This window comes from Haliotis rubra, unplaced genomic scaffold, assembly GCF_003918875.1.
Source record: "Haliotis rubra isolate DU_JTF1 unplaced genomic scaffold, ASM391887v1 Scf2291, whole genome shotgun sequence".
Taxonomy (NCBI): Eukaryota; Metazoa; Mollusca; class Gastropoda; order Lepetellida; family Haliotidae; genus Haliotis; species Haliotis rubra.
The window spans coordinates 19,938-47,679 of NW_025766327.1; the positions used below are offsets into that span (position 1 = coordinate 19,938).

General features: G+C 40.8%; 1 protein-coding gene across 1 annotated transcript; it reads right to left on the reverse strand.

The window, feature by feature from the left end:
• Window positions 1-764: 764 nt before the first annotated feature.
• On the reverse strand, window positions 765-24,742 carry LOC124277887 (ketohexokinase-like). Its single transcript, XM_046713615.1, has 5 exons — window positions 24,687-24,742; window positions 22,988-23,066; window positions 3,771-3,897; window positions 1,963-2,077; window positions 765-1,289 (listed from the first exon to the last, which is right to left on the reverse strand). Exons 1-5 carry the CDS (start codon window positions 24,701-24,703, stop codon window positions 1,007-1,009), a joined length of 621 nt encoding a protein of 206 aa, XP_046569571.1. The 5' UTR covers window positions 24,704-24,742; the 3' UTR covers window positions 765-1,006.
• Between the last annotated feature and the right edge of the window lie 3,000 nt (window positions 24,743-27,742).

Sequence of the window (27,742 nt, forward strand, 5' to 3'; positions counted from 1 at the left end):
AGATGAATCAACGCCCTACTAAAGTAGATGAATCAACGCTCTACTAAAGTAGATGAATCAACGCTATTAAAGTAGATGAATCAAAGCTCTGTTAAAGTAGATGAATCAACGCTCTGTTAAGGTAGATGAATAAACGCTCCACTAAAGTAGATGAATCAACGATCTATTAAAGTAGATGAATGAACGCTCTGTTAAAGTAGATGAATGAACGCTCTGTTAAGGTAGATGAATCAACGCTCTACTAAAGTAGATGAATCAACGCTATTAAAGTAGATGAATCAACGCCCTACTAAAGTAGATGAATCAACGATCTATTAAAGTAGATGAATAAACGCTCTATTAAAGTAGATGAATCAACGCCCTATTAAAGTAGATGAATCAACGCCCTATTATTGTAGATGAATCAACGCTCTGTAAAAGTAGATTAATCAACGCCCTATTAAAGTAGATGAATCAACGATCTATTAAAGTAGATGAATAAACGCTCTATTAAAGTAGATGAATCAACGCTCTACTAAAGTAGATGAATCAACGCTATTAAAGTAGATGAATCAACGCTCTGTTAAAGTAGATGAATCAACGCTCTACTAAACTAGATGAATCAACGCCCTATTAAAGTAGATGAATCAACGCCCTATTAAACTAGATGAATCAACGCCCTGTTAAAGTAGATGAAACAACGCCCTATTAAAGTAGATGAATCAACGCCCTATTATTGTAGATGAATCAACGATCTATTAAAATAGATGAATCAACGCAAGTAGATGAATCAACGATCTATTAAAATAGATGAATCATCGCAAGTAGATGAATCAACGATCTATTAAGTAGATGAATCAAAGTCTCGTTACAGTACAAGGGCCAGTTCCAGGATTTGGGATTTGGAGAAGGAGGGGTGCACATAAATCATGAAGTCCAAAAGGTTTGGAGGAAATGCTCCTCAGGGAAATATTTTTCGGGGAGGGGTGGCGCAACCCCCTCTGGATCCTCTCCTGCAGTATGTGAATCATGATCCAGCACTAGAGTCTTCCAATATGCTGCCAAACCGTTTCAGATCCTTAAAGCCTTGAATAGCACATTTCGCACCGGCAACGCGGCATCCAAACTGAATGGCATCGCTCAAACTCTTTCCGGAGGAAAGTGCTGCAGTGACGCTGCCAACGAAGGTGTCGCCACAACCGACTGTATCAATAACATGTGGCTGCAGAAACGCTGGTATAGATATGACGTCACCATCGGCTGTCTTCCCTGCGGCACCGTCTTCACCCCAAGCACAAATGGCCACTGCCCTATAGCAACGAAAACAAGTAGCATTAGTTCCGACATTAGTGAGTGAGATAGTTTCCCGCTTCTTTGGTTAATATTATGCTTATATCAACGCGTGTCGATAGGGGATGGGGGTGGGGGTGGGCTGTACTGCTGCGAAGACATTCAGAGATGTGCCTGGTCAAGACTCAGTTATATGCATATGGTCGTGATACAGCTGGAATATGGTGACGTAAAACAACTGTCACTCAGGAATTTAAATACTTCTGTAAATGTTGAAAAAGAACACATCACATGCGACAACTTCTTTGTAAACTGAAAGATTGGTGGTTTCATAACAAGTTTTATAGGTAACCTTGTATTATTCAATAACCCTGAAAATTACGTTAAAATTAAATCGGTTGAAACACACGGGATTAGCATGCAACCACCCATTTGTTTCCAAAACAATCACATGTATCTTAAACCAGCAGCACACGGTGTGAAGATGGTTAAATGGTTATTAACATTTCCATGTCTCTCATAAATTGGTTCTGTACATTTTATGAATGAATTGTATGTACAAATGTGTATATTTTTTATCTTTGTACAGAAGTGAGACGTTAATAAACTGTTGTCTGTCTGTCTGTGTGTGAAGGCATCGCTTCAATAGAGGCACTAGCTTGGGGAGTAGGACTGAATGAGTTGCTGTGTTACCCTGGCTTGACTTTCTTGCTGTAGACGTCCACGCAGGTCTCTTTACACGTCAGGCCCTTAGACCGGGACCAATCCTTGCTCAAGAACACGTAGTCCGGACAGTTGACAATGGTCTCTGAATGACATCAACACAACGCACTGACACAAGTCATGTGTGTACAGATAAATCGACTAAATATAGACATCGTTGTGGTCGGCAAAATCGGGGCCAAGAGAAGTCAGGTGGTACTACAGAATTATCTTAACGTTTATCTATCTGTAACCTACTTGATATTACAAAAAGTACCAAAGAACTGTAGCTCACCTGTACATGACCTCAGCAGTAAAACAGGTCAACATCGGCCACAAACCAAAAGTTACTTTAGACATTGCTATTTAAATAGTTTCTGTAACTACGAATTGCTTGTATGTTAATTGTTTCTAATTGGGCAAGAATTAATTAGCTTCTGTATTAACGACACAGGAAAAAACGGTTAAATTTATTTTACACAAACCTTCAACTTTAAGGAATATAATGTTTCTAATGACATATGATATCTCACGCCACGGTAGTTTGAACAAATCCTAGAACATCAGATTCAATATCTTGTAGTTTCTGAGGACTATCCTGAATGTGAACAGACAACAACACAGACGTCGATGACGCCCCACGGACACCAGATGCCAGACTCGGGACGCCGGCCAAACGAGCCATTATCATGATTATATGGCCTCACTGAACTTTCAGCATTAACGGCTCACTACTGGAGAGGGATGCACTTTCACACGATCTTAAGAGCAATAAACTAAAAAGGGTTTCCGGAGAATGAGGTTCAGTCTAAAGGTGGGGCGGTGGGGTAGCCGAGTGGTTAAAGCGTCCGCTCGTCACGCTGAAGACCCGGGTTCGATTCCCCACATGGGTACAATGTGTGAAGCCCATTTCTGGTTCCCCCACCGTGATATTGCTGTAATATTGCTAAAAGCGGCGTAAAACCCAACTCACTAACTCACTCAGGCTAAAGGGGTTTGTTTCGTCCCTAGTCACAGTGTTTCGCTTACTCTGATTAACCATATGTACTCAAAACATGCTTACATATCTCACTGACATTGCTTTAAATAATTCAGATTGTATATATATGCATATTTTTGGAACTCATTATTTGGTCGCCAATAGTTTTAATCGCCAATGGAACAAATTAAACCGTTTGTGGAAATGCTCAGTCTCTCGTTGCTGGGTTTCATGTAGAGCACGTTTCACTAAACGTCTAATATGTTTACATGTATGACCTGGATTGACTGACATATTTTGCTATTGATTAATATAACGCCCGCAAGCCTCGAGTGTCGCGATGTAATTAGCTGCATTGTGCGACACAGGGTAAACATGACTTATGACGTCAATGAACGCTCGTAAGGGGAGCTATTAGTTTGAAATTTAGCACAGAAATCTGAAGCGAATCTGAAAAATGTGAAGTGGAAAGGTTGAATCCTAGCACTGTAATGTGCACAATTCTGAAGATACCAAAGGTTTCATGACAGTCTTCTTGAAACCCACCACTCCTGGTTCAGTCACGGACATATAAGCCTGCATAGTATCCTTCCCTGCTGGACGACGTAAGATGACGTTAAAGTATATCATTTTTGTTGCCCTGCCTGGCGCTCGAAGTTGAGGAAAAAACTACGACTGGTTCTGAATTAGTTCGGCATAGTAACTCAATCTCTCTCTCTCGAACCCGCCTGCGTTGTAACGAGCGATCACTTTAACTATTAAGCTGCCCCTCCATCTTCTAAGTCGACAGAAATACAACCCGTCGCAGACATGTACTTACCCAGTTCAGGGAACATGACTTGTTCAAGTTCCATGGATGTCTTAATTTGATGAACAGGCTCCACTGACTCGTTGTGTTTCTTGATCTTCTGGAACATCTTCCTCATTTCGTCTGCGTTTGAGCGACCCTGCAATTAACGATTAAAGCATTAATCCTCCCACGCAGAGATTCCCCTCCCTTTCATCATCGGAACACAGGCAGCGTTTATACGGTTACAAATATAGATACCCGTTGGTGTGTACTACGAAATCATTTTATATGGAAAATAAGTATATATCATTTCTGATTATTCCAAAATGAAACAATTTTGCAAATACAAAATATAAAAGATCAAATTATTTTATAGAGATCCTAAGGCCTTTTAGAGACTGTTACTATACGTTCAACGAAGTTTTACGCCGCACTCAAGATTACAGCACTAATGCGTGAGTGCGTTTGTGTGGCTATTTGTACTACAGTCTGTTTGGGTCAAAATGATACCGATTAATCACAATCTAGCTCCACATGGATTCATGATCAGTCAATCATTCATTTCAAGGCATAATGTAATGAAAACATCAGAACTGCCCCGATTGGGAAGAAAAAACAACTTTCATGGCGTTTGTCTCCAAGATAAAAAAGTTACTTAACAAACTACCATCATTTGTTTTGACTTTCCATGTGAAGTTTTACGAGGGTAGAGTAACAGTAGTACTGTTGCGGGAACAGCCTCAATGGCGGGAAGCACGTGCAATGGTGACGCCACATCAACCATAGTCAATCGATTTATTGACACGTTACACGAGACAATGAAATGCCCCTCTGACATTAAGTCCATTAGTTTATGATCTTTTCAAGGTGAAAGTGAAAGGGGTCGCCCTGGGAAAATTTGTTCAACGCACTACATGTGCAGTTGGGATGTCTGAAAGACATTTGAAAAATTTATTAAAACAACGTGCAACCGAGTCAGGAAAGTTGACAAACTTAACTGTTTGCAGAGTTGGAAATGCTAGAAAAATGCTTTTTAGCCTTAATATCTTTACAAAGGTGATAAATGTATTACGTTGTCAATCAACTCACCTATAGTGTATCTAATTTTTATTTCAATTGATTTAAAGGGCAGTTTACAGGAGAGAATTTGGTACCAAAACAACGACTTAAGATTTTTTCAGAGTTCAACAACAGACATCTGAAATAGTCTTTACATTTATGCTAATAATACAGGTGGTGTAAAAATATAAATTAACGTTTTTCTTAAACAAATAAATGTTGAATGTTTGTGTTACTTTACTTAATTATCGTTTCTTTATTGAAGAAATATTAATATAAATGTTAAGTCTTGATAAATAAGTTTCCCGTCATGCATGCACATCTTTATAACAGCCTCCACTATGGCCAACTGTTTGCAGACGATTGTTGCAAAGGTTTATAAGTTTCTTGTGCTTGAAAAATACAGAGGTAAACCTTTCATTAGTATAGAAATGGTTTAATACAGAACTTGTAGAGCTGTTGGTATGTCTTACCAAAAAGCTTACAATATTGTAAAAAAAATCAGACAAGACAGGGACCGTCTCAAAAGCAAAACCGGGACGTAAAACCATCCTTGACAACTTTGACAAGGGAGTACTTAGACGGGCGGTCTACAAACTTTAGGAGAAGAAGAATGTATATATTCTAAAGAAGCTACACCAGTGACTTCGTTAAATCTTTGGCCAATGTTCACAACTAGATTAAACTGACTGAATTACATCCATATGTTTGCAATGAAATATACTGTTGACATTCAAAACATTTATTAAAACGTTGCACATTTCTACAATCAATCGATAAGATAACACAAGTGATAGGATTCTTTCCAATGTACAGTAATTCGTATGTTTATTTCACAACAAACACACATACACAAATGATCCCTCACATAACCAATACGTATACCATACGTACACATATTCAACAATTTGAAGAAAACATCTATTGAGATGACCTCTCCCCCGAGCGTGTGCTCAGGTGTCAATTTCACCTGTCGATACCGTGCATGCCGATGACGTAACACAGGCAGTTAATGTTTGTATCAAATAACGTCCCACTACCCCTTATTTTTCTAAGTTTTTGGTATTTTCATCAGTAAAAACGCATTTTAGGGCATGTCTCAAACTGTATTTCCTCGGTGTACATTAGGTAGATGTTTCTTAAAGTGATATTTGTTATTTAAGTAACTGTAATACATCTGAATTTTAAATATAACTCAAAAAGCATTTTTCTAGCATTTCCGACAGTACTTTAGAAGACTCTATAGCACAAATATACTGAACATCATTGAAAACGCACCAGTCTAAAATTGTCCATATTTTCATCAAGATGGATTTCAGCATGACAATGATCAATGAATATAACTAACATGAAGTCGAAGGGCATGTCCAGTTGAAAAAATGCATTTAGAAACACATTCCTGTCCACAGTATGACTCTTCATTCCAAAATGCATCAACATGCAGCCACGCCATGAAAAAAGCGCGAATTTCATTCTGAAATCATACTGACTGTGACATTAAAAGCAGGTGTATGAAAACCGTTTCTCATTGCTTCACTAACGATTGTGAAACGAGGACAGAGATGCCGAGGTTAACACCTCACGAAAGTATGGAATACTGTAAGGGACATTCTCGCGATCTCGCATTCTCGCGATCTCGACCTGTGGAAACAAGCTAAAACTGCGAGAATGCGAGATCGCGAGATTTGGCCAAAATCTCGCGTTCTCGCATTCTCGTGTTTTTGGTACATAGCACTTTTTGTCAAAAGTCGACAACACGAGAATGCGACATTTGTACATGCTGTCAAATCTCGCAATCTCGCAATCTCGACTTGTCAAATAAGGCCACAAAAACACGAAATCGCGAGAACGCGAGAATGCGACATTTCATTTTCTCGCGTTCTCGCGATCTCGCAATCTCGCGTTTTAGACGCTGTCGTTGCGCATGCGTAATATTATAAGGTGCATGCGCATCTTAGTAGTACTCTGGTCATGCTTCTTTCATGCTTTTCATTTCCCAAGTAGCATTTAGCAAAATTATGACATAGCTTGAAAATGCTATGTAATTTACATACACGAAGTATAGGGTAGTGTATATAAGTCCACTCCCGTTGTTACAATTTCCTATGTACCTACAAATCCTCAACATGTTAAATTTTATTTAACAAACGAAATTGTGAATATGAATGTCCAATAAAAGTGAAAACATGAAAGTGTCCGGAAGCTGGAAAAATATTAACGTCAGTGATAAAATATTGCTTAAAGCCACATCAATTCGCAGCTACACCATCAGTTATAGAAATAATCACAGACCAGTGAGTCTCTGCATGATACTATATCATATACGGCTAGCATATTCATTCAAACAAAATTCTAACCGACCAATTTGTAGCAGTCGGTTTTCGCGTCTTTAGGCCATAAGATATGAATTAATAGATTTTCTTCCGCTCCCGCCTGACTACAAAACACCCTGTCTTACATGATTCTTTTGTCTCCATGTTCCAAGAAATAGAAATGCATTTGTACCAATAATATTTGCGTTCCTCTGGCAGCCATGATATAGTGGAGTTTCAATGTGTTATTTACCACAGACTACGGGTTATGAGTGAGATATCTCTTTATATTTATATACTGGTGGAAGAAGACACCCTGTAATAACAATAATATACACGATATACACAACATAAAATCACATCTGATGAACATGTCATCATAATAAATATAGTGCATAAATGTGCCTATCAACAATCATATACAGGTATTACGCGATGCAATATAGTGATATACAAAATGACTGTTGACATAAAGACTTATAATAATAAACTCTGTCAAAAAAGAAACGCAACCCCTGTATTTTAGAGATTTTGATCTGAAGTTTTAGGACGACACGGCATTTTTATTATTTAAGACAGAAGTCTGAAATTTGGCAGAATAATAACCCAGATGGGCATGTTTAAAATTGTCATTTCAAAAGTCATCTCACAGACACCAGTTTGTCACCAGGGGGGCGTCTTTCTCAGTATCTCGTATGAGCACCACGCGCTGCAATCACTGCACGGCATCTCCTTGGACAAGAACGGATAAGACGCCGGATTCTTTCCTGGGGAATGGCTCTCCACTCCTCCTGCAGTGCAACGGCGAGCTGTTGCAGCGTCTGTGGCGGCGGCTGACGTTGACGTACGCGTCGATCAGAGTATCCCACAGGTGTTCAATAGGGTTGAGGTCTGGTGATTTAGAGGGTCATGGCAGAGACATTGACGTTGGAATTCTGCAGAAAGTTCATTGTTGCACGTGCAGTATGAGGCCGGGCGTTGTCCCGTTGAAAAATCTGTGTCTGTTGGTCAATAATCGGGAGAAGGTGAAGCTCTAACACGTGGTTGATGTAACGTTGGGCTGTCAGGTTCCCTGGAACGATCACCAAGTCTGATTTCTGGTTGTATGAGATGGTTCCCCAAACCATGACGCTTTCTCCGCCAAATCTGTCCACCTGTCGGACGCAGATGGGCGCAAAACGTTTATGACGTCTCCTATACAGACGCTGTCTTCCGTCGTGACGTTGCAAAGAAAACGTGATTCATCAGAAAACCAGATTCGCCTCCAGTTTTGTAAAGTCCGTATCCTTACGTTGTTGCACCACCTGAGTCGTCGGCGTCGATGTAGGGGGCGTAGTACAGGTCCAACAACTGGTCTACAGGCACGTAAACCCGCTTCTTTCAGACGGTTCCTAATCGTTTGAGCTGACACTCTCCTCAAACCTGGTATTTGTGTGGCAGTCACGGTTGGTAGGGCATGCCGATTACGCAGGTGATGGACCCGGATGTACCGATCTTGAAGGGGTCGTGATTCTTGGCCTTCCACTTCTCGGGCGATCGTTGGTCAAATTGAAGTTGTTGTAGCGGCTCCAAAGTCGGGATATCGTTGTTTTGTGAACATTTAGGTGCCGTGCAACAGTTCAAAACTTTCTCCGGCGAACACGACCAATGGCGATATTTCGGTCGGCAGCACTCAATCGTGGCATTTTTAACACAGCTTTTCGGCGACAAATGAATGAATATAATACGGAAGCACATGGGCTTTTATACACCCCTACATTAACTGCCATTTTCATGATTTGCATGTGTTTTTTGTGCGAAGTCACCATGAGGGTCATTTCATGCGTTGTGACGGAATCAGCAATAAAATACACTTATGCGTACAAATGCAGTTGTTTGGATGGTAATCTTCATTAATTACGTGTATCATTTCAATACATTCGAATAAAATTTAGTTTGGAAGCAATAACTTCATTCAAACGAATTTTTCATATCTGAGGACAGGGGTTGCGTTTCTTTTTTGAAAGAGTTTACATGGTATAATAATTAAATAGACACTAGATACTGTACAAAGAACCTATTGAGAGTGTGTCTGCACATCCAGCAGCCGCACAGTCAACGCATGCAATAATCCCATATAAGTACCACACAATGATCACATGTAATCTTTGTCAAGTACATACAATATACATGATAGATGAGAAATATCAATCTGACGTGAAACAGAAAATAGTTACCAAACAAGAACTAGTAGCCAGCATATTGACTAGACATATAGAAAACAAACCATAAGCACATTCATACAAGTTAACTGGTATACTGTGTATTTTGTTTATCATGAGCATATTTATACCTGTTTTGTGTAATGATTAATATTAGGGTTTAATTTACTATGTATGTAACAATTATAATGTATAATAACTAACCTTTCATTCTGACCAAACTGTGACACTGAACGTTTAATTGTACATGAAACTCAAAGAGACCCGTGAAGGTCCGGGTTAGAATGTATCTTCAGTAACCCATGCTTGTCGTAAGAGGCGGCTAACGGGATCGGGTGGTCAGGCTCGCTGACTTGGTTAACACATGTCATCGGTTCCCAATCGCGCAGATCGATGCTCATGCTGTTAATCACTGGAAATGGAAATTGTCCACAAGTTCCTGATTTGTTTTTCAATAATGAACATTTGGAACGTGTACATCAACATAAACACCTCGGTGTCATCTTTTCAGATAATACAAAATGGTCTCATCATGTATCTGCTGTAATAGAAAAGGCCGCAAAAATTGTTTCCTCATTACGGGCGCTAAAGTACGTATTACCTAGATATATCCTTTCTAGTGAAAGAAAGACAAATATACTACACACGAAGATAAGACATTCGTGTAGTTCATTACAAGCAGATCTGTTTCGTGTTAATCTATCAGAGAGTAGAGCTTGCAATTGTGGTGCTCCGGTGGAAGATGCTAACCATTTCTTCTTAAAATGTCCAAAATTTGTCAGTTGGCGTTTTGATCTGAAGAAAGACTTTGAACTATCAAACGTTCAGTTAGACATTGATACCATTCTTTACGGCAACCCTGCTCTGCCAAATACTATCAATGAAAATATCTTTAGACATGTGCATAAATACATTGTACGAAGTAAGCGCTTCAATTAATCAATAATATGTCTCAATATTATTATGTCCATCCATTACATCCAATCATTATTGTTCATTATTGTTCATGTTTCTGATGGGAGCGGGCGGTAATAAGTTACATAACTTGTGCCCAACCCATTTCAACACTGAATAAAATATGTTCAAACAAACAAACAAATCACTGGATTGTCTGGTTCAGACTCGATTATTTACAGACCGCCGCCATATAGCTGGAATATTGCTGAGTGCGGCGTAAATCTAAACTCACTCACTCACTCACTCACTCACTCACTCACTCACTCACTCACTCACTGAAACACAAAGACAAGAGGCAGCTGAACTGGCAACTTATTGCAACTTAAATACATAATATCCTGATATAAGATAATGATGATTTGTTATTCATTTATTTACACAATATACAACCACTCACGCGGTGGGCGAGCTGGTTAAAGCATCGGCTGATCGGTGCCGGGATCGAGCCCATCTGTGACCGGGTGTAAAAACCTTGCAGTCAACTTTGTGTGCAGACTCTTTCTGTGTTGTCCCAACCCCTAGTGTTCAGTACACAACCCTGTGCACTTAAAAGAACCCACGAATCCGTTGGTATATGACCAGATGGTGGCCATGTGAATACGTGCAAACACTTAATTGCGGGTACATCAACGTGCAGTCAACTTGGACAAAGTACTGTGACTATGTGTCCCAGTCAACCCAGCTGTGAATGGGTACCTCGTTAGGATGAGAAAGTCACAATAATCTCGGTGCGCCTAGAGGCAGCAAGAGTTGTATACTCCCAAGGGAGTTGAGATTGATAATACTATGTTCCGATGAGTTTGACATCCAATGATCGAGGGAAAAATATACCAGCGCCTTGAGCAAGGACTAGTTGCGTGGATATGTGCGATATATAAATATAAATATTCTATGATATTAATAATAATAATTCATTCCTGTTACATTCCTAATTTCTTTACTTGATGAAATACTCCACAAACGTAGCCCTACTGAACATGATTGATGCATGTGAATCGAATCCTTCGACAGTAATTGTACGCAGGTGCATTAAAAAGGAAAAAATATAATGTAAATTAATATTTTTCTCGCCTCCCATTTTTTTTTAGAAATTAGTCAAACACTGAATTTAAATTTATTGCGGCCTTACCTTCACAAGCTCGGCATGCTAATACTGGAGATAAACCCCCATTCACAGCCCGGGGTACGTGCATTGCTCTGAATAAGTGAGTGAGTTTGGCTTAACACGACTTTCAACAGTATTTCTCTTTCAGTTATATCGCAGTATTGCGTTCTGGAGCGACAGCTAAAACTATCGGCATGATCGTAGCAAAATATTTAAAATGTTTAATATTTTGCCACGATTATCAAGATGCCTCATGATCCTGGATATCTCTTGCAATCACCACGATTTGGATCTGCGATTTCTCACGCTTTATGAGATAATCTATACTGAATACACCCTGTCTTAAAGTGCCTGTGTAAAAACAACGTCCTTCCTTCAAAAGATTAACCGCCAATAAGTTGATTGATTGCTCATTATTGGCTAACTAAATTATTTTTTTTAAAAGAATGGCGGACATCATGCAATTAGTTGCCAGGTGTTCTATCTTGGGTGACCAATGAGACTATACACCAATGTGAAAAACCTGAAACGATATATCGCTTTTTCGCATATTAGATACATGACATGGAACAGGATTCTTTGTCAGCTGCAGATGAATGGCAATGTGGATATTGATAGAACATGGTAATAACCCGGAATTGTTGCTGTAACTATAGCCTATTGTAATTTTAATGTTTGTATTTTGTTTTTATTCATTTGTTGTAGCATTCGACAGATTCTGAATCATTTTTTTCGCCGTGAAGCAAGTCAAAACATTGATTACACAACAGTCTCATTTCCTGCTGACTGGGACCGCCTCCGTGGTGTAGTGGTTCCGCCTGGAGAGCGGAAGGTCGCGGGTTCGATCCCCGACCGCGTCATACCAAAAGACGTTAAAATATGGTACTTGTTGGTCCCTGCCTGGCGCTCGGCATTAATGGGTACAACAAGGACTGGTCGGCTCGGAGTCAGTATACTATGTCTGAGTGGGGTATTCATGCTTCACTGCGGCATGGTATCTCAGTGGGCTAGCACTATAAAACCAGCTTAAGTCTGGGCTAGTACAAGCAGCCGCACATACACATACACACGCATGCACGTCGTCATATGAGCGAAATATTCTCAAGCACGACGTTAAACCCAATTTCACCTCACCTTACCTGCTGACTGGATTCCGTCCTATTGCACAACTTAGTACAATAACCAGTCCAGAATTTTGAAACCAACTCATTCAACTGGATACATAGATATTAATCAGTATCATTTTTATACATCTAATCACTTGTATATTGCAACACTATGCTCCCTCTAATCATTCCAAACACGTCGTGCAGGGTGCTCTGTCGTACAACGTGCTCTGACAAACGGCAATCTGGAAATCGTGGAAATCTCAAAACGAGGCTCGGCCGATAGAAACGTTTGGCGGTCTGGTACGGACTTGATATTATATCAATCACATTGTATGTTACAAAGATCAAGTCAATATTTGCAAAGAACACAAAACAGGTGTAACCAGTCAGCAAGATGAATTTGGAATCATTGTACGACCTCTTATAAACCAGGTAGAATCAGGTAGACCTCTGCTGTGACTTTGCACTGATCATTTCTAAACCGGGCGGTGGGGTAGCCTAGTGGTTAAAGCGTTGGCTCGTCACGCCGAAGACCCGGGTTCGAATCCCCACATGGGTACAATGAGTGAAGCCCATTTCTGGTGTCCCCTGCCGTGATATTGCTGGAATATTGCTAAAAGCGGCGTAAAACCAAACTCAGTCAGTCAGTCATTTCTAAACCGGGCGGTGGGGTAGCCTAGTGGTTAAAGCGTTGGCTCGTCACGCCGAAGACCCGGGTTCGATTCCCCACATGGGCACAATGTGTGAAGCCCATTTCTGGTGTCCACCGCCGTGATATTGCTGGAATATTGCTAAAAGCGGCAGTCAGTCAGTCATTTCTAAACCTAGGTTTTGAAGAACACGTTTCGAAACCTCATATCAGGTTTTGAAATGGTCGTTATTTAACATTAAATGAGGTTTTAAAATGACCATTACTTATGATTGATACAACTTTGTCTTGCTATCATTCACCGTGAAATATCACATTATGATAACTTCCAATATATAGTGGCGATAACTGGTTTCGAACCCGCAACCTTTCGCTCTCTTGCTTGGCGGTTTTATCCACTAGGCTACGAAGGATCGCTATGGAGAATGAGATTATTTGTCAGTATGTTCCATGTGTTCCTCACAAAACGGGTACTGCGGGCAGCGCACGTGCAGGACACGGGGAGCGCGTTCATTGCGCGTGCAAGGCAAGGTGTTGGCTGCCAGTCGCATCCCAGTTGGCACCAGCTGTTCCATCATTTGCGGGCTGTTCCATCAATGTTGTTCTGCTCAGTACATGTACACAAAACATTTTCACAAATTGAAAATAATGCATATTTGTGTTTTACATTCATGACGGTAACACTCCTCCTGGTAGCAAATTTGGCCCGAGGGATTTTCCCGACTCCGCGGATTTACATTTGCTACCAAAACCTCGGAGTCGTGTTTTATCTTTTACTTTAAACAGGGGCAGTCTGTGACGTCTCAGTTAACGACATGCTGCCTAAACCTCGGCATAAAATATAGAAATACGACTTTTTAAAACTTTAAAATTAAAATTAATTTGTAAATTCCATTTTCTATGAAACAAAGAATTGGAATTTAGTGTAACCATAGTTGTTTGTTGTGTCTCTTTTCATTTTCACAAGAGAAACTTCGGATCGGATGAAAAGTAGGTCATTGTTTGAATTGATTGATGATACTCATGTTTCGGTTTGGTAATGATACAGCTTACACTAGGTCGCAGTTAGGGCGTGTGTATGTGTGTGAAATATGATTCACGTTGGCAATCTATACAATGTTTAGATATTACAGTCATGCTATATATTCACTATAAGTATAAGCAGAAAGTGCGCTTCTTATTAAGTTTCAAAATGCATAAAAATATGATAATAAACTAATTAGGATTATAAAACAAGTATAAAGACGTACATTGACTTCGTTATTTTTGTCCTAACATTTTTACCATTAGCAGATGGTTAAACTTCAAATGTTTTCATTTCTTATCATCATAGTGAAGATGGAAATATTATCAAGTAAAAAAGATTTCATCCTTGCTAATCAGTCTATACTTATACCATCAATGGGGCATGCGGGTGGCGCAGCAGATACATTTCATGTAACGATTTTCAAAAACACGAGAACGCGAGAACGCAAGCCAGAGTTTACATTTTGAGTGACAGTGGAAAATACTTGACTGACTGTCGAATCTGAACCCTGCATAATCGAAGAATAGATCCTTTTCTGATAGACCTACGACCTGTAACTATTCAAAGATTTGTATGACCAGCGAGTGTGGATCATGATTTCACTTACATAGGCTGTAGGTGCCTCCACCCCGGCATGCGACGAAAAGAGCGACTAACGTGGGATTCCTTGGAACATTGTTTTCATCATTTGGGACTGGATTGTGGCCAAACTTTTTTCAAAGTGTACGAACATAGATCAGCAGTGACAGCCTTGTGGGGAAGCTGGCAGAGAGCAGAATTCTGGTGGTACAATTTTTTACATATATTCTTTTGAACGATGCAACAGGACATGATGGAGTGTGAGTGGCATACATTTTGTGTGTTCGCCTGACCCTTATCTTGCGAATTTCCCATTCTTATGATTCTAAACGGAAACAAATATATACCATTTACCAGGTAGGTAAATGTTTAGTAAGAATTTTCTGCACATTTTGTATAGATAGGGATGAAATTTACAAGGCTTTCCGAGTTACATGTTAGATATTGTTTGTTTATGTTTGGGGCTGTGTATTGTAATTGAGTTTGAATATTTTTATTATAGAAGGTTATATGATAGTAAGGTTCCCTAATAATTGTGGAGGGAAAAATCATATAATAATTGTATTTTTCGAGTTTTAATAAATGTTTTATCAGCATTTCCATCACGTCTGTTGTGTTGATATTAGCCATGTTGGTGGTCAAGCTGATGCGGCAGTGTTGTATACGTGCGCAGTGGAGCGGCCATGAATCAGACGAATTTTCAATCCAAAATTGATAGCGTCTAATTTTATTGATTGACCAATCAAAATCGAGCATTTCACGTAGCCATGGTAAAATACAGGATGTTGAGGCCCCTCTCAAGCAGGAGATACGTGATTTGAGAGTCGAACTCCACCTCAAGACTGACGAGCTAAAACAGTACAGTCGGAGGAACTCTTTGAGGATATCAGGAATCAAGAAACCCAAGTGGGGAGAGGAGGACGAACATATTGAGGAAGTTGTGCTGGAGGTGCTTAAGGAGGTGCACTCGGATATTTCACCCACAGATATTGACAGGTGCCACCGGGTGGGCAAGAAACAGCGAGGACAGAACAGGAGCATAGGGGTGAAGTTTGTGAGTTATTGGGACAGAAACAAAGTGATCAGGAACAAGATCAAGCTCAAAGGTTAAAGAGACAATATCTACATCAACGAGGATCTGACAAAGTACAGAAATCATCTGTTTAAGCTCGCCAGAGATCTGAAGAAGGAGCAGAGGATCTATTCCACCTGGACATACGATGGCAGGGTGTATATCTGTGAACAGTTGGAAGGACTCATTCGTGTCACTCACAGTGAATCTGACCTCGACAAATATAGGCGTCAGTAGTGACTTAAATGTGTTTCACATTCATGCTTGGCTTATATGTTAAAGGTATTCAAATATGTAAGTATGTAAATATATGTTTCTTTATTACTTGTATGTACCATATAAACACACAACACATTCTGTCTTTCTTCTTGTTTATCTTTGTAATAAATTGTGTATATACTATTCTTAGTCTCACCTTTAAACTTTACAACTCTCAAGTTACATTTCCGAGTACACATGTATCCAAAACTGAATCACTGTATATATCCATTTTTCTTTCTTCCTCTTTAGAACAATTGAGAAATCCTGCATTGCCAACCCATGATATACAATCAAATTCATCATCATGTCTGCAGATAACCCGATCTGGTATCCGCACGTGTATCATCTACCAACATGAAATCAACAAGCCGTATGGGTAATGACATAATGCAACACCGTGTGGCGATCGGGTCATTCAACTGTGTCACGTGTTCTAGTAGCAATAAGAAATGTTCGAAAACCAGTAGCTTACTTGCTGACAAAAATGTACTAGTCAGGTTCCTTTGTATTGAAGCAGAAACTGTGTGTAATTTACTATTGTTGGAATTGAAGCTTGCATTTATGTCTGCTTCAATCACAGGCTTCAAATGTCAATAGCATCCTGGTTTTTCTGTTGTTACTTCAGCTTGATGGTGACGTAGAGTCTAACCCAGGACCTCTTGTTCAGACAGACAACTTACTGTCAGTTTTTCACTTGAATGCTAGAAGCATTCGTAATAACCGATCTTATTCACGGAGACTCATTTAGACTCAAGTATAGATAATGAAACAGTGGCCTGGGAAAAGTTTCATTACCCGAAACGTAGAGCTAGAAATGCTTTTGGGAGTGGTGTTATGATGTATGTATCTCGACATTTAACTTTTGACAGAATTTCAAATCTTGAAAATATCAGAGACCATATACCGGTATATGGTCTCTGCCTATACAGTCATCTTGAACTGTCAGTAGCTCAGTCGTCGCAATGGATTTGCGTCCCTTGAGCGTGCCAGAAACCTATGTTGGTGGGTTTCATCCTACATCGAACTGACAGTCCGTGATATAACTGAAAGTTAAATACTGTTAAAAGTCGTGTTAAGCCAAACTCACTCACTTATTCAGAGCAATGCACGTGAATGGGGGTTAATTTGAACCAATAGCATGCCGAGCTTGTGAAGGTAAGACCGCATTAAATTATTAGACAGAGTTTGATTAATTTCTAAAAAACATGGGAGGCGGGACGGATATTAATTTACATTTTAATTTTTTTTCTAATCGAACTTTTTAAGGCACCTGTGTACCATTACTGTCGAAGGATTCGATTCACATGGATCATGCTTGTTTAGTGGGGCTACGTTTGTGGAGTATTTCATCAAGTAAAGAAAGTAGGAATGTAACAGGCATGAATTAAGTGGTTGTATATTGTGTACGTAAATTAATAACTAATCATCATTATCTTATATCAGGAGACCGCCTCCGTGATGTAGTGGTTAGAGCGTCCGCCCGGAGAGCGGAAGGTCGCGGGTTGGATCCCCGACCGCGTCATACCAAAAGACGTTAAAATATGCTCCCTGCCTGGCGCTCGGCATTAATGGGTACAGCAAGGACTGATCGACTCGGAGTCAGAATAATGTGTCTGAGTGGGGTATTCATGCTTCAACCGCCTCCGTGGTGTAGTGGTTAGAGCGTCCGCCTGGAGAGCGGAAGGTCGCGGGTTCGATCCACGACCGCGTCATTTCAAAAGACGTTAAAATATGGTACTTGTTGGTCATTTCCTGGCGCTCGGCATTAATGGGTACAACAAGGACTGGTCGGCATGGAGTCAGTATAATGTGTCTGAGTGGGGTACTCATGCTTCACTGCGGCATGGTATCTCAGTGGGCTAGCACTAAAAAAAAAACAGCTTAAGTCTGGGCTAGTACAAGCAGCCGCACATACACGTACACATGCATGCACGTCGTCATATTAGCGAAATATTCTCAAGCACGACGTTAAACCCAAATTCACCTCACCTCACTTATATTAGGATATGGTGGTCTCGCAGACGACGGCTTCTTTATGCATTTAATTTGCAGTTAGTTGTCAGTTCAGCTGCCTCTTGTCTTTCTGTTTCAGTGAGTGAGTGATTGAGTTTAGTTTTACGCCGCACTCAGCAATATTCCAACTATATGGCGGCGGTCAGTAAATAATCGAGTCTAGACCAGACAATCCAGTGATTAACATCATCAGCATCGATCTGCGCGATTGGGAACCGATGACATGTGTCAACCAAGTCAGCGAGCCTGACCACCCGATCCCGTTAGTCGCCTCTTACGACAAGCATGGGTTACTGAAGATACATTCTAACCCGGACCTTCACGGGTCCCTTTGAGCTTCATGTACAGTTCAGTGTCACAGTTTGGTCAGAATCAAAGGTTAGTTATTATACATTATAATTGTTACATACATAGTAAATTAAACCCTAATATTAATCATTACATAAAATATACCCATGATAACAAAATAAAAGTCAATACACAATATACCATTTAACGTGTATGAATGTGCTTATGTTTGTTTTCTATATGTCCAGTCAATATGCTGCCTAGTAGTTCTTGTTTGGTAACTATTTTCTGTATCATGTAAGATTGATGCATCTCATGTATCATGTATATTGTATGCACTTGACAAAGATTACTAGTGATCAGTGTGTGGTACTTATAAGGGATTATTGCATGCGTTGACTGTGCGGCTGCTGGATGTGCAGACACATTCTCGTGTCACCCACAGGGTAGGTTTCTTTGTACAGTATTTATTGTCTATTTCATTATTTTACCATGTATTATTATAAGTCTGTATACCAACACTCATTTTGTATATCACTGTAAACACGTGATCACGTAAGTCACCTGTGTTATATTGCATCGCGTAATACCTGTATATGATTGTTGATAGGCACATTTATGCACTATATTTATTATGATGACATGTTCATCAGATGTGATTTTATGTTATGTATATCGTGTATATTATTGTTATTACAGGGTGTCTTCTCCCACCACATGGAAATAAACAGATATCTCACTCATAACCCGTAGTCTGTGGTAAAATAACACACTGGAACTCCGCTATATCATGGCTGCCACAGGAACACAACTATTAGAAATACAAATGCATTTCTTTTTCTTGGAACTCGAAGACGAAAGAATAGTATAAAGCAGGATGTTTTGTAGTCAGGCGGGAGCAGAAGAAAATCTGTTGAAGTAGCGATTATGGTGTCGAGTAAAACATCAGACATGCTCATTTTAGCCGATTGCTACAAACTGGCCTGTTAGAATTTTGTTTGAATGAATATGCAAGCCGTATATGATATTTCATCATGGACAAACTCACTGGTCTGTGATTATTTCTATAACTGACGGTGTAGCTGCGAATTGATGCGGCTTTAAGCAATAAGCAATATTCTATCACTCACTGACGTTAATATATTTTCCAGCTTCCGGACACTTTTAGGTTTTCACTTTTATTGGACATTCATATTCACAATTTCGTTTGTTAAATTATATTTAACATGTTGAGGATTTTTAAGTACATAGGAAATTGTAACAACAGGAGCGGACTTATATACACTACCCTACACTTCGTGTATGTACATTACATAGCATTTTCAAGCAATGTCATAATTTTGCTAAATGCTACTTGGGAAATGAAAAGCATGAAAGAAGCATGACCACAGCACTACTAAGATGCGCATGCGCCTTGACCTTATGATATTACGCATGCACAACGACAGCGTCGAAACGTCGCATTCTCGCGTTCTCGCGATTTCGTGTTTTTGTGGCCTTATTTGACAAGTCGAGAATGCGAGATTGCGAGTTTTGACAGCATCTACAAATGTCGCATTCTCGCGTTGTCGACTTTTGACAAAAAGTGCTATGTACCAAAAACACGAGAATGCGAGATCGCGAGATTTTGGCCAAATCTCGCGTTCTCGCGATCTCCGGCGCATTCTCGCACTTTTGGCATTTTTAGCTTGTTTCCAAAGGTCGAGATCGCGAGAATGCGAGATCGCGAGAGTGTCCCTTACAGTATTCCATACGAAAGAGAACGTGCACTAGGCATGATTCAGGTTGGCACCAGCAGCAGGAATATTGCTCGACAACTTGGACTTGACCACTTCACCATCGTTAGGCTTCATAGAAGACATCAGTAGAGAGGCAGCACCCGTGACCTTGGCAACAACGTGTTCCGACGCTCCATCAGGATCGCCATATTGACCTTGTCCATATCAGTGATTGAACACTGCCGACTGACAGGACTGCTGCACTAGTTCAAGGTTGACGTGGGGGTCAAGGTTCAAGGTTGACTCCATGCGACGCCGTCTACACGCTACAGGGCTCCATGCTCGACGTCCTTACGTTGGACCAATTCTGACTGACAGACACCGTAATGAGCGTATACAATGGGCTAGCAGGCAATTTCAGTAAAGTTTACAACAATGGCATGGTGTGGTAGTCACTGACGAGTCACGTCTTCATCTACGCAATGCTGACGGCCGATTACGTGTTTGGCGTAGACGTGGTGAACGTTATGCTGATGAGTGTGTGGTTCAGACAGACCTTTGGGTAGTGGAAGTGTCATGGTCTGGGGTGGAATAAATTACAATCACAGGACTGCCTTCATGTCTGTCAAGAGTTAATGTCCTTTATTACCGTGAGCAGATTCTTCAGAATCACATCGTATCTGTCTTCAATCACCATCAAGATGTCCATACTATTCAACAGGACAACGCACGGGCACACACAACAAGACTTTCCATGCAGTATCTGGCCCAGCAACACATCCAGGTTATTCATTGGCCAGCACAGTCGCCACATGTATCCCCCCATGGAGTACTTGTGGGACGAACTTGGTCAAAGTCTTTCGCGGCGACAACAGATGCGACACATCCGGGAACTTGAGGCTGCACTACTGCAAAAGTGGAATGCCATCCTCAAGAACTCTATTCGGACGCTTATTGACTCAATGAGGAGACGTTGAACTGCATGTGTCAATGCAAATGGCGGTCACACGCCATATTGAAGTTTCGATTTGACCCCACGTGTTGTGGAACATTTCAATGAATGAGCGTCTTTTCTGTGTTGTTGTTTTTGTCACTCGTCCATCTGTTATTATCCACTCAAAAAAATATCAATTCCTTACACGTGCTTTTAATAATCTGAACCTTTAAAAGTGGTGCGTTTTCAATGATGTTCAGTATATATTCCTTTCCTTTTGCAAAAACACATGGAGACAGAACATTCGTTGACTATATCGAAATATCAGTTATAGAAACTTTTGCATAAATTACGGTTTCGTTACGAAAGGTAACTGATGAAAAAAGGCTGGTGCTATGTGAAAGAGCTTACATCGTGCGATTACGCAACACATTACACACTATCAGACAAAACGTCAAGAAGGAATCGAACCAGTGTTTTTGCATGAAACATGGGTGAAAGCCAGCCACACTGCAAGCACAAAATGGGTAGATAGGTCCTCTACAGAACCATGTAACAGGACATGGCCATTGGGCAAGGGTGAGTGACTCATTGTGTTACACGCAGGTAGTTAAAGTGTGGGTTTTCTGCCAGATTGTTCACTCGTGTTCAACGCGAAATCCAAAGACAAAAGACATTATTACACTCACATGAATGGTGAGGTTATCCTAAATTGGGTGAAAAACAGCTTGTACCAGCACTTCCTCTGGAAAGCTTAATTGTTGCGGACAACGCACCATGTCATAGTGTACAGGTCCAGATGCAAAAGCTCCAACATCCAACAACAGGAAAATTAATACGGTAGCAACAATACCACGTTCAAACTTTCGGACGTTCAAAACGAAGTACACAAAGCAATAAGTAAAATAACACCAGCAATCTGGCAAGAAATTATGTACATAAAGTTGAAAATGAAATAGAGATTCAGTACTGACTAAAAAGTGGTTTAGATTATGACACCATTCAACCAGTCATCATAAGTGTACAATCTGAGAGAAGTGAAAGTGAATCAGGAATTTCTTCAGATTCCAGTCCGGAAGAGTTTTGATACAACCCCTAAATGTCGACATTCTAAGCTGCACCTGCTTCCCGCCCTTGAGGCTGTTCCTCTAACAGTACTACTGATACTTTACCCTCGTAAAACGTCACACAGAAAATCAAAACAAAATGATGATAGTTTGTTAAGTAACTTTTTTATTTTGGAGACAAACACTATGAAAGTGTTTTTTTTCCAGAGTTGGTCTGATGTTGTCATTACGTTCTGTGTTGAAATGAATGTTTGATCATGAACCGATTGGGAGTTAGGTTGTGACTCATTTTATTGGCATCCTTTTGACCAAAACAGACTATAGTCCATACAAATATTCACTTAAACGTGTCGAGTCCCAGCTAATGCTGATTGCTAGTTGATTAAACTCATGATTACAGCAAAAAAATAACAGAATCAAGGTTAACAAAGAGTGCCCAATTCAAGGACTTTAAACAACATGTATTAAATGTAAAGGCACTTTCAATTCCGAAATGAGGTAATATATCTGGAATATTGCTGAGTGCGGCGTTAAACAACAAACCAAACAACCAACTTTCAATTGTAGTTGGTTGATGACTTCAATGTGGCCAAATCACGCGAGACGGGACGAGACAGCTGCCCAGCGATCTTGTGGTGATGCTCTCATTGTTGGTGTGCCACGGTACCCCGACGGCGAGTGACGTCATCATGATGTCAGTCACTTGGTTGTCGCGATCTTCAGTAACCTATGCTTGTCGTGAGAGGCGACTAACGGGATCGGGTGGTCAGGCTCGCTGACTAGGTTTGACACATGCCATCGTATCCCAGTTGCGTAGATCGATTCTCATGCTGTTGACCACTGGATTGTCTGGTCAAGACTCTTCGGTTAGACCACTGAAACCCATGTTTACTTACCTCAAAATGAATCCACTTGTAGATATTGCTGCTTAAATCAACTTTGTCGAAAGCCTCAAACGTTAGTTCCGGCAGATCCCTGTAAGGTAGATGATAGGTATTCATGTCTGTGTCAACAACGTCAACTATCTCGCCATCGAAATAAACTGACACTCATTTACTCGATACTCGCAATGTTAATCAAGTGACGGAAGCACCTTGAAAATCGTTGATTTTCTTATGGGATACACCGTATACAAACTTCCGGTATGTCAGTTTGTTTAGTCGAAAGCATTGGTCTTTGAGTGAGTAAGTGAGTTTAGTTTTAGCAATATTCCACAAAATCACGGCAGGAGACACCAGAAATGGGCTTCACACATTGTACCCATGTGGGGAATCGAACCCAGGTCTTCGGGGTGACGAGCGAACGCTTTAACCACTAGGCTACCAAGCCGCTACCCATGTGTCTTTGAGTCTGATTAGGCCTTGTAATGAAGTACATATAAACACAAGGGCTAAGATGATGATCTACACATGTGTCTTTGAGTCTGATTAGGCCTTGTAATAAAGTACATATAAACACAAGGGCTAAGATGATGATCTACACATGTGTCTTTGAGTCTGATTAGGCCTTGTAATGAAGTACATATAAACACAAGGGCTAAGATGATGATCTACACGTGTCTTTGAGTCTGATTAGGCCTTGTAATAAAGTACATATAAACACAAGGGCTAAGATGATGATCTACACATGTGTCTTTGAGTCTGATTAGGCCTTGTAATGAAGTACATATAAACACAAGGGCTAAGATGATGATCTACACATGTGTCTTTGAGTCTGATTAGGCCTTGTAATGAAGTACATATAAACACAAGGGCTAAGATGATGATCATGAAGAGGCAAACATCCCTGACAGACCTCACTTGATGTATACCATCACCTTCAGTTCGGTAAATTGTGCTTGTTGGACAATAAACGCACCGTATTTCTCAAATAAATAATAACAGTTCACCAGATAAATATTTGCATTATTTTAACAGAGAAACTAGTAAATATATAGTTAGATCCCACCAAAGACACTCAGGCAACAAATCCTCACGAAACCTGTCAATCTGTAGCAATATGTGTCGAGAACCATACAGCTAAATGATTCTACTAGCGTCTCAAGGATTTTGGAGAAGAGGTGCACATAACTCAAGTCCAAAGGTTAGGGGGAAATGCTCCTCGGGATTTTGTTTCGGTGGATATGGGAGAGTGGCGCGCCAGCGCACAGACACACACAGACACAGAGACAGACACACACCTACCTCTCAAACCTTCTCTGAATCCCCCTGCGTCTACAACAAACTACCTTGAACGTTACCCCTACCTTTCTCAAAATCTACATTATCAGTATTCCCAGAGGAATAGAACCCGCAGCGCTTCCAAAGATGGGACACAGCGGAATTGCGACCTTGTCACGCCAAGGGAGCGGCGTTATTTCTCGACACATATCGATTCTATCATCCGCAACACAATGGCAACACACATTGAAATAGTAAAACAAATGGCTCCCAAATTCGAGGTCATGGTGACGATTGATATGTAAGGCCCTGTCAAGGCTGGATTGCCAACGACTTTTTCGAGTCCTTGTACAAAGGTTACTGCACTGAGAAACTGAACATGCTCACCGATATTGTATATCGCCATGCACATGGCCCTGGATACACTGTCTCCTACCTTTCGGTGTTTACCATGGTCCTTGAGCCGGTTGCTTCACTGCTGATGATTGACGTTACCGGGCTGCGTCCTACCTCCGACGTTACACAGTGGTCGATGTTGACACCCTGTTTCTCGAAGTCGGAGCGTAGGAATCTGAGAGAAATGGATATGGAACACCATTATAGGTTTAGGTATACTGAAACCTCTCGAGCTTCGTAAAGTAAAAGTCAGCGACTGGCTCACGGATTGCATGGATTTCAAACCTGCTGGTGTGATCCGAGTACTGAATCCACATCACCCGTCAAAGTGAGTGAGTGAGTTTAGTTTTACGCCGTACTCAGTAATATTCCAGCCATATGGCGGCGGTCTGTAAATAATCGAGTCTGGACCAGACAATCTAGTGATCAACAACATCACCATCGATCTGCGCAACTGGGAACCGATGACATGTGTCAGCCAAGTCAGCGAGCCTGCACCGGTCAAAGAGTGAGTGAGTGAGTTGGTGGGTGAGTGAGTATGGGTTTATGCCGCTTTTACCGTATTTCAACGACGTGACGAGCTAACACATACACCACTAGGCTCTCATCAAATCGTAAATCAATGACACTGCTCGTTCAGGCAACCTACAAAGAAAATACTGCTGAAACAATGGAAAAAACACATCCTAGTGTCTGTGCGTGCGTGCGTGCGTGCGTGCGTGCGTGAAACATGTTTGAAACGTTTCAGAGCAATGATCTTATTTCAGCAACCAAAGGACAACGGATAACTCGACACTGTTTCGATTGTCTGAATTTCTCATGGCTTAAGTAGAAATTATGTAGTGTAGTATTTTTCAAAAGGTTTATTTCATAACCATAAGAAATCTCTGTTCAAAGCAGAGTCGACTGGACGATTTTCAAATATAGCATGAACATCTGCCTCTGGATCCAACCTGCTGCTCGCGAACAGATGTTCATATACTGCCCACTGGTAGCACCCTTCACAAATACGGCAAAGGCAAGTCACTTGTTCACCAGGCATAAAACAAGGACATGTTTTAACTCACACATTATTAAGACATATCGCCAGACATGCCTCGTCGTCATACCTCGCTTCATAGTCGTCTGCGAACACCCCAAGATATTCCGCCTGCAGTCCCAGAATTAGGATGACAGTAGCACTGTTAGACGCGTTACCTCCTCGCCGCCAGTAATAGTCTGTGCACCTGAAATGTACACATTCCAAATAGCGACACAAAGGTTATCCACTACTTTCAGTTGTTGTTGCAGTCATTAATAACCAGTGACTACACAATACCATTTAGAAAGAGGTCAAGTGTAACATGATATATTTGGGATTACACTTTCTCAGTAATTGCGCAGATCGATGCTCATGATGTTGATCACTGGATTGTCTGGTCCAAACTCGATTATTTACAGACCGCCGCCATATGGCTGGAATATTGCTGAGTGGGGCGTAAAACTCAACTCACCAACTTTCTCAGTAAAGTACCGATTCTAGTACGTTTGTTAGGTAAAGTCCCATCCGGGATTCGAACCCACACTCTCAGAGTCAGGCACCTAATCGACATGGGGGATCGAACCCCCAAATGGGTATAATCTATTTCTGGTGCCCCGTGCTTTGATATTGCTGGAATATTACTAAAAGCGGCTTAAAGTCCACCACACTCATTCGAATAAGATCATGTCTACTGATAATTATACACCAGAACTTAATTAAGCACCCCTGCACTTTTTGCAATGATAGGTTTTCAACACGTACATAAAACTTCTCGTGGTGACCACGATGGAAAACATGACCTTTTCCGACCCGCATGATCCGTAGACTCATAACAAACGACAAAATGATTGGAATCCATGTTGGTTTTATGATGATAATTGCTCAATTTAAAGAAACACTGATTTTTCATACAAAACCATGTCTGTACAAGTGGCCCTGGAATGTTTAATGTTGAATTTATTGGTGAGTGTGAACATTCAAAATGTCATTTTGCGTGTCTTACACGATTCAAGGCCAATTCGGGTGTAAGTCCCCATGTGACTGTATGACAGCCCGCACCCTCCTCGTCCCCTGTCAGTCTCCTGATCCTCTGAATGGGCAGTCTACGCCATTCCTCTCGTGTAATGCAGCTTCCAATTGGACCAGGTTCTGTACAGGAGGATCCTTTTGCTGCACATGACGACCAGTCATGTCCCAGATATGATCAAAAGGGTTACAATTGGGGCTCATTCAATGGTGAGATATGTTAGGGGTGCTTTACTAAGTCCCTTTGTGTATATATATAGTTTGTTTTGTTGTTATTTGTTTTGGTCATAATGCGCATGTTGTCTAAATGGACCAGACACTGGCGCACATACATCAATGCTCATACTATCGTACACCTTTACCTGCACACACTTCTACCCAACATACATACACACCTCACCAAACCATACACATACCTAGTACATATAACACAACCCACACACATGCACCTTGACCTCTTGCCACCTTGGCACAAGAGTCGAGGTCGCAATCAGGGTGACATCTAGCCAAATAGATCACTTCTATTGCGAAGAATAGCTATCTTCATCACACTCCTTAACAACGACATGTGTCCTTGAGGAAGAAGGGAAGAAGAAATGACCTTGTGCTGAATAGGTACAAATCTTACCCTGTAAAGTAGCTGTTGAAAACTGTCAAAATAAAATCACCACTGCAACTGTTATCTGTTGGCAATGGTAACTAATAACTACACGCGCTTAACCAGTTATCATGGTTATTTCTAGCTGTTAAGTTCCCACATGGGCACAATGTGTGAAGCCCACTTCTTGTGTCCCCCGACGTGATATTGCTGGAATATTGCCAAAAGCGGCGTGAAAATATAAAAACTCACTTTAGCTTTTCACAAGAAAATACTTTATGCAACTTCTTCACAGCGTCAATGTTGGACAATGAGCGATGCAGGATTTCCAGGTTAAATAGAACGCCATTTCTTCCAATTATCACTACTGCTGTTATAACACAAATGCACAATAAATGTATATAAAGTCCACATACCTGTACATGTTTTTAGACATAGTAGAAAGGGGCTG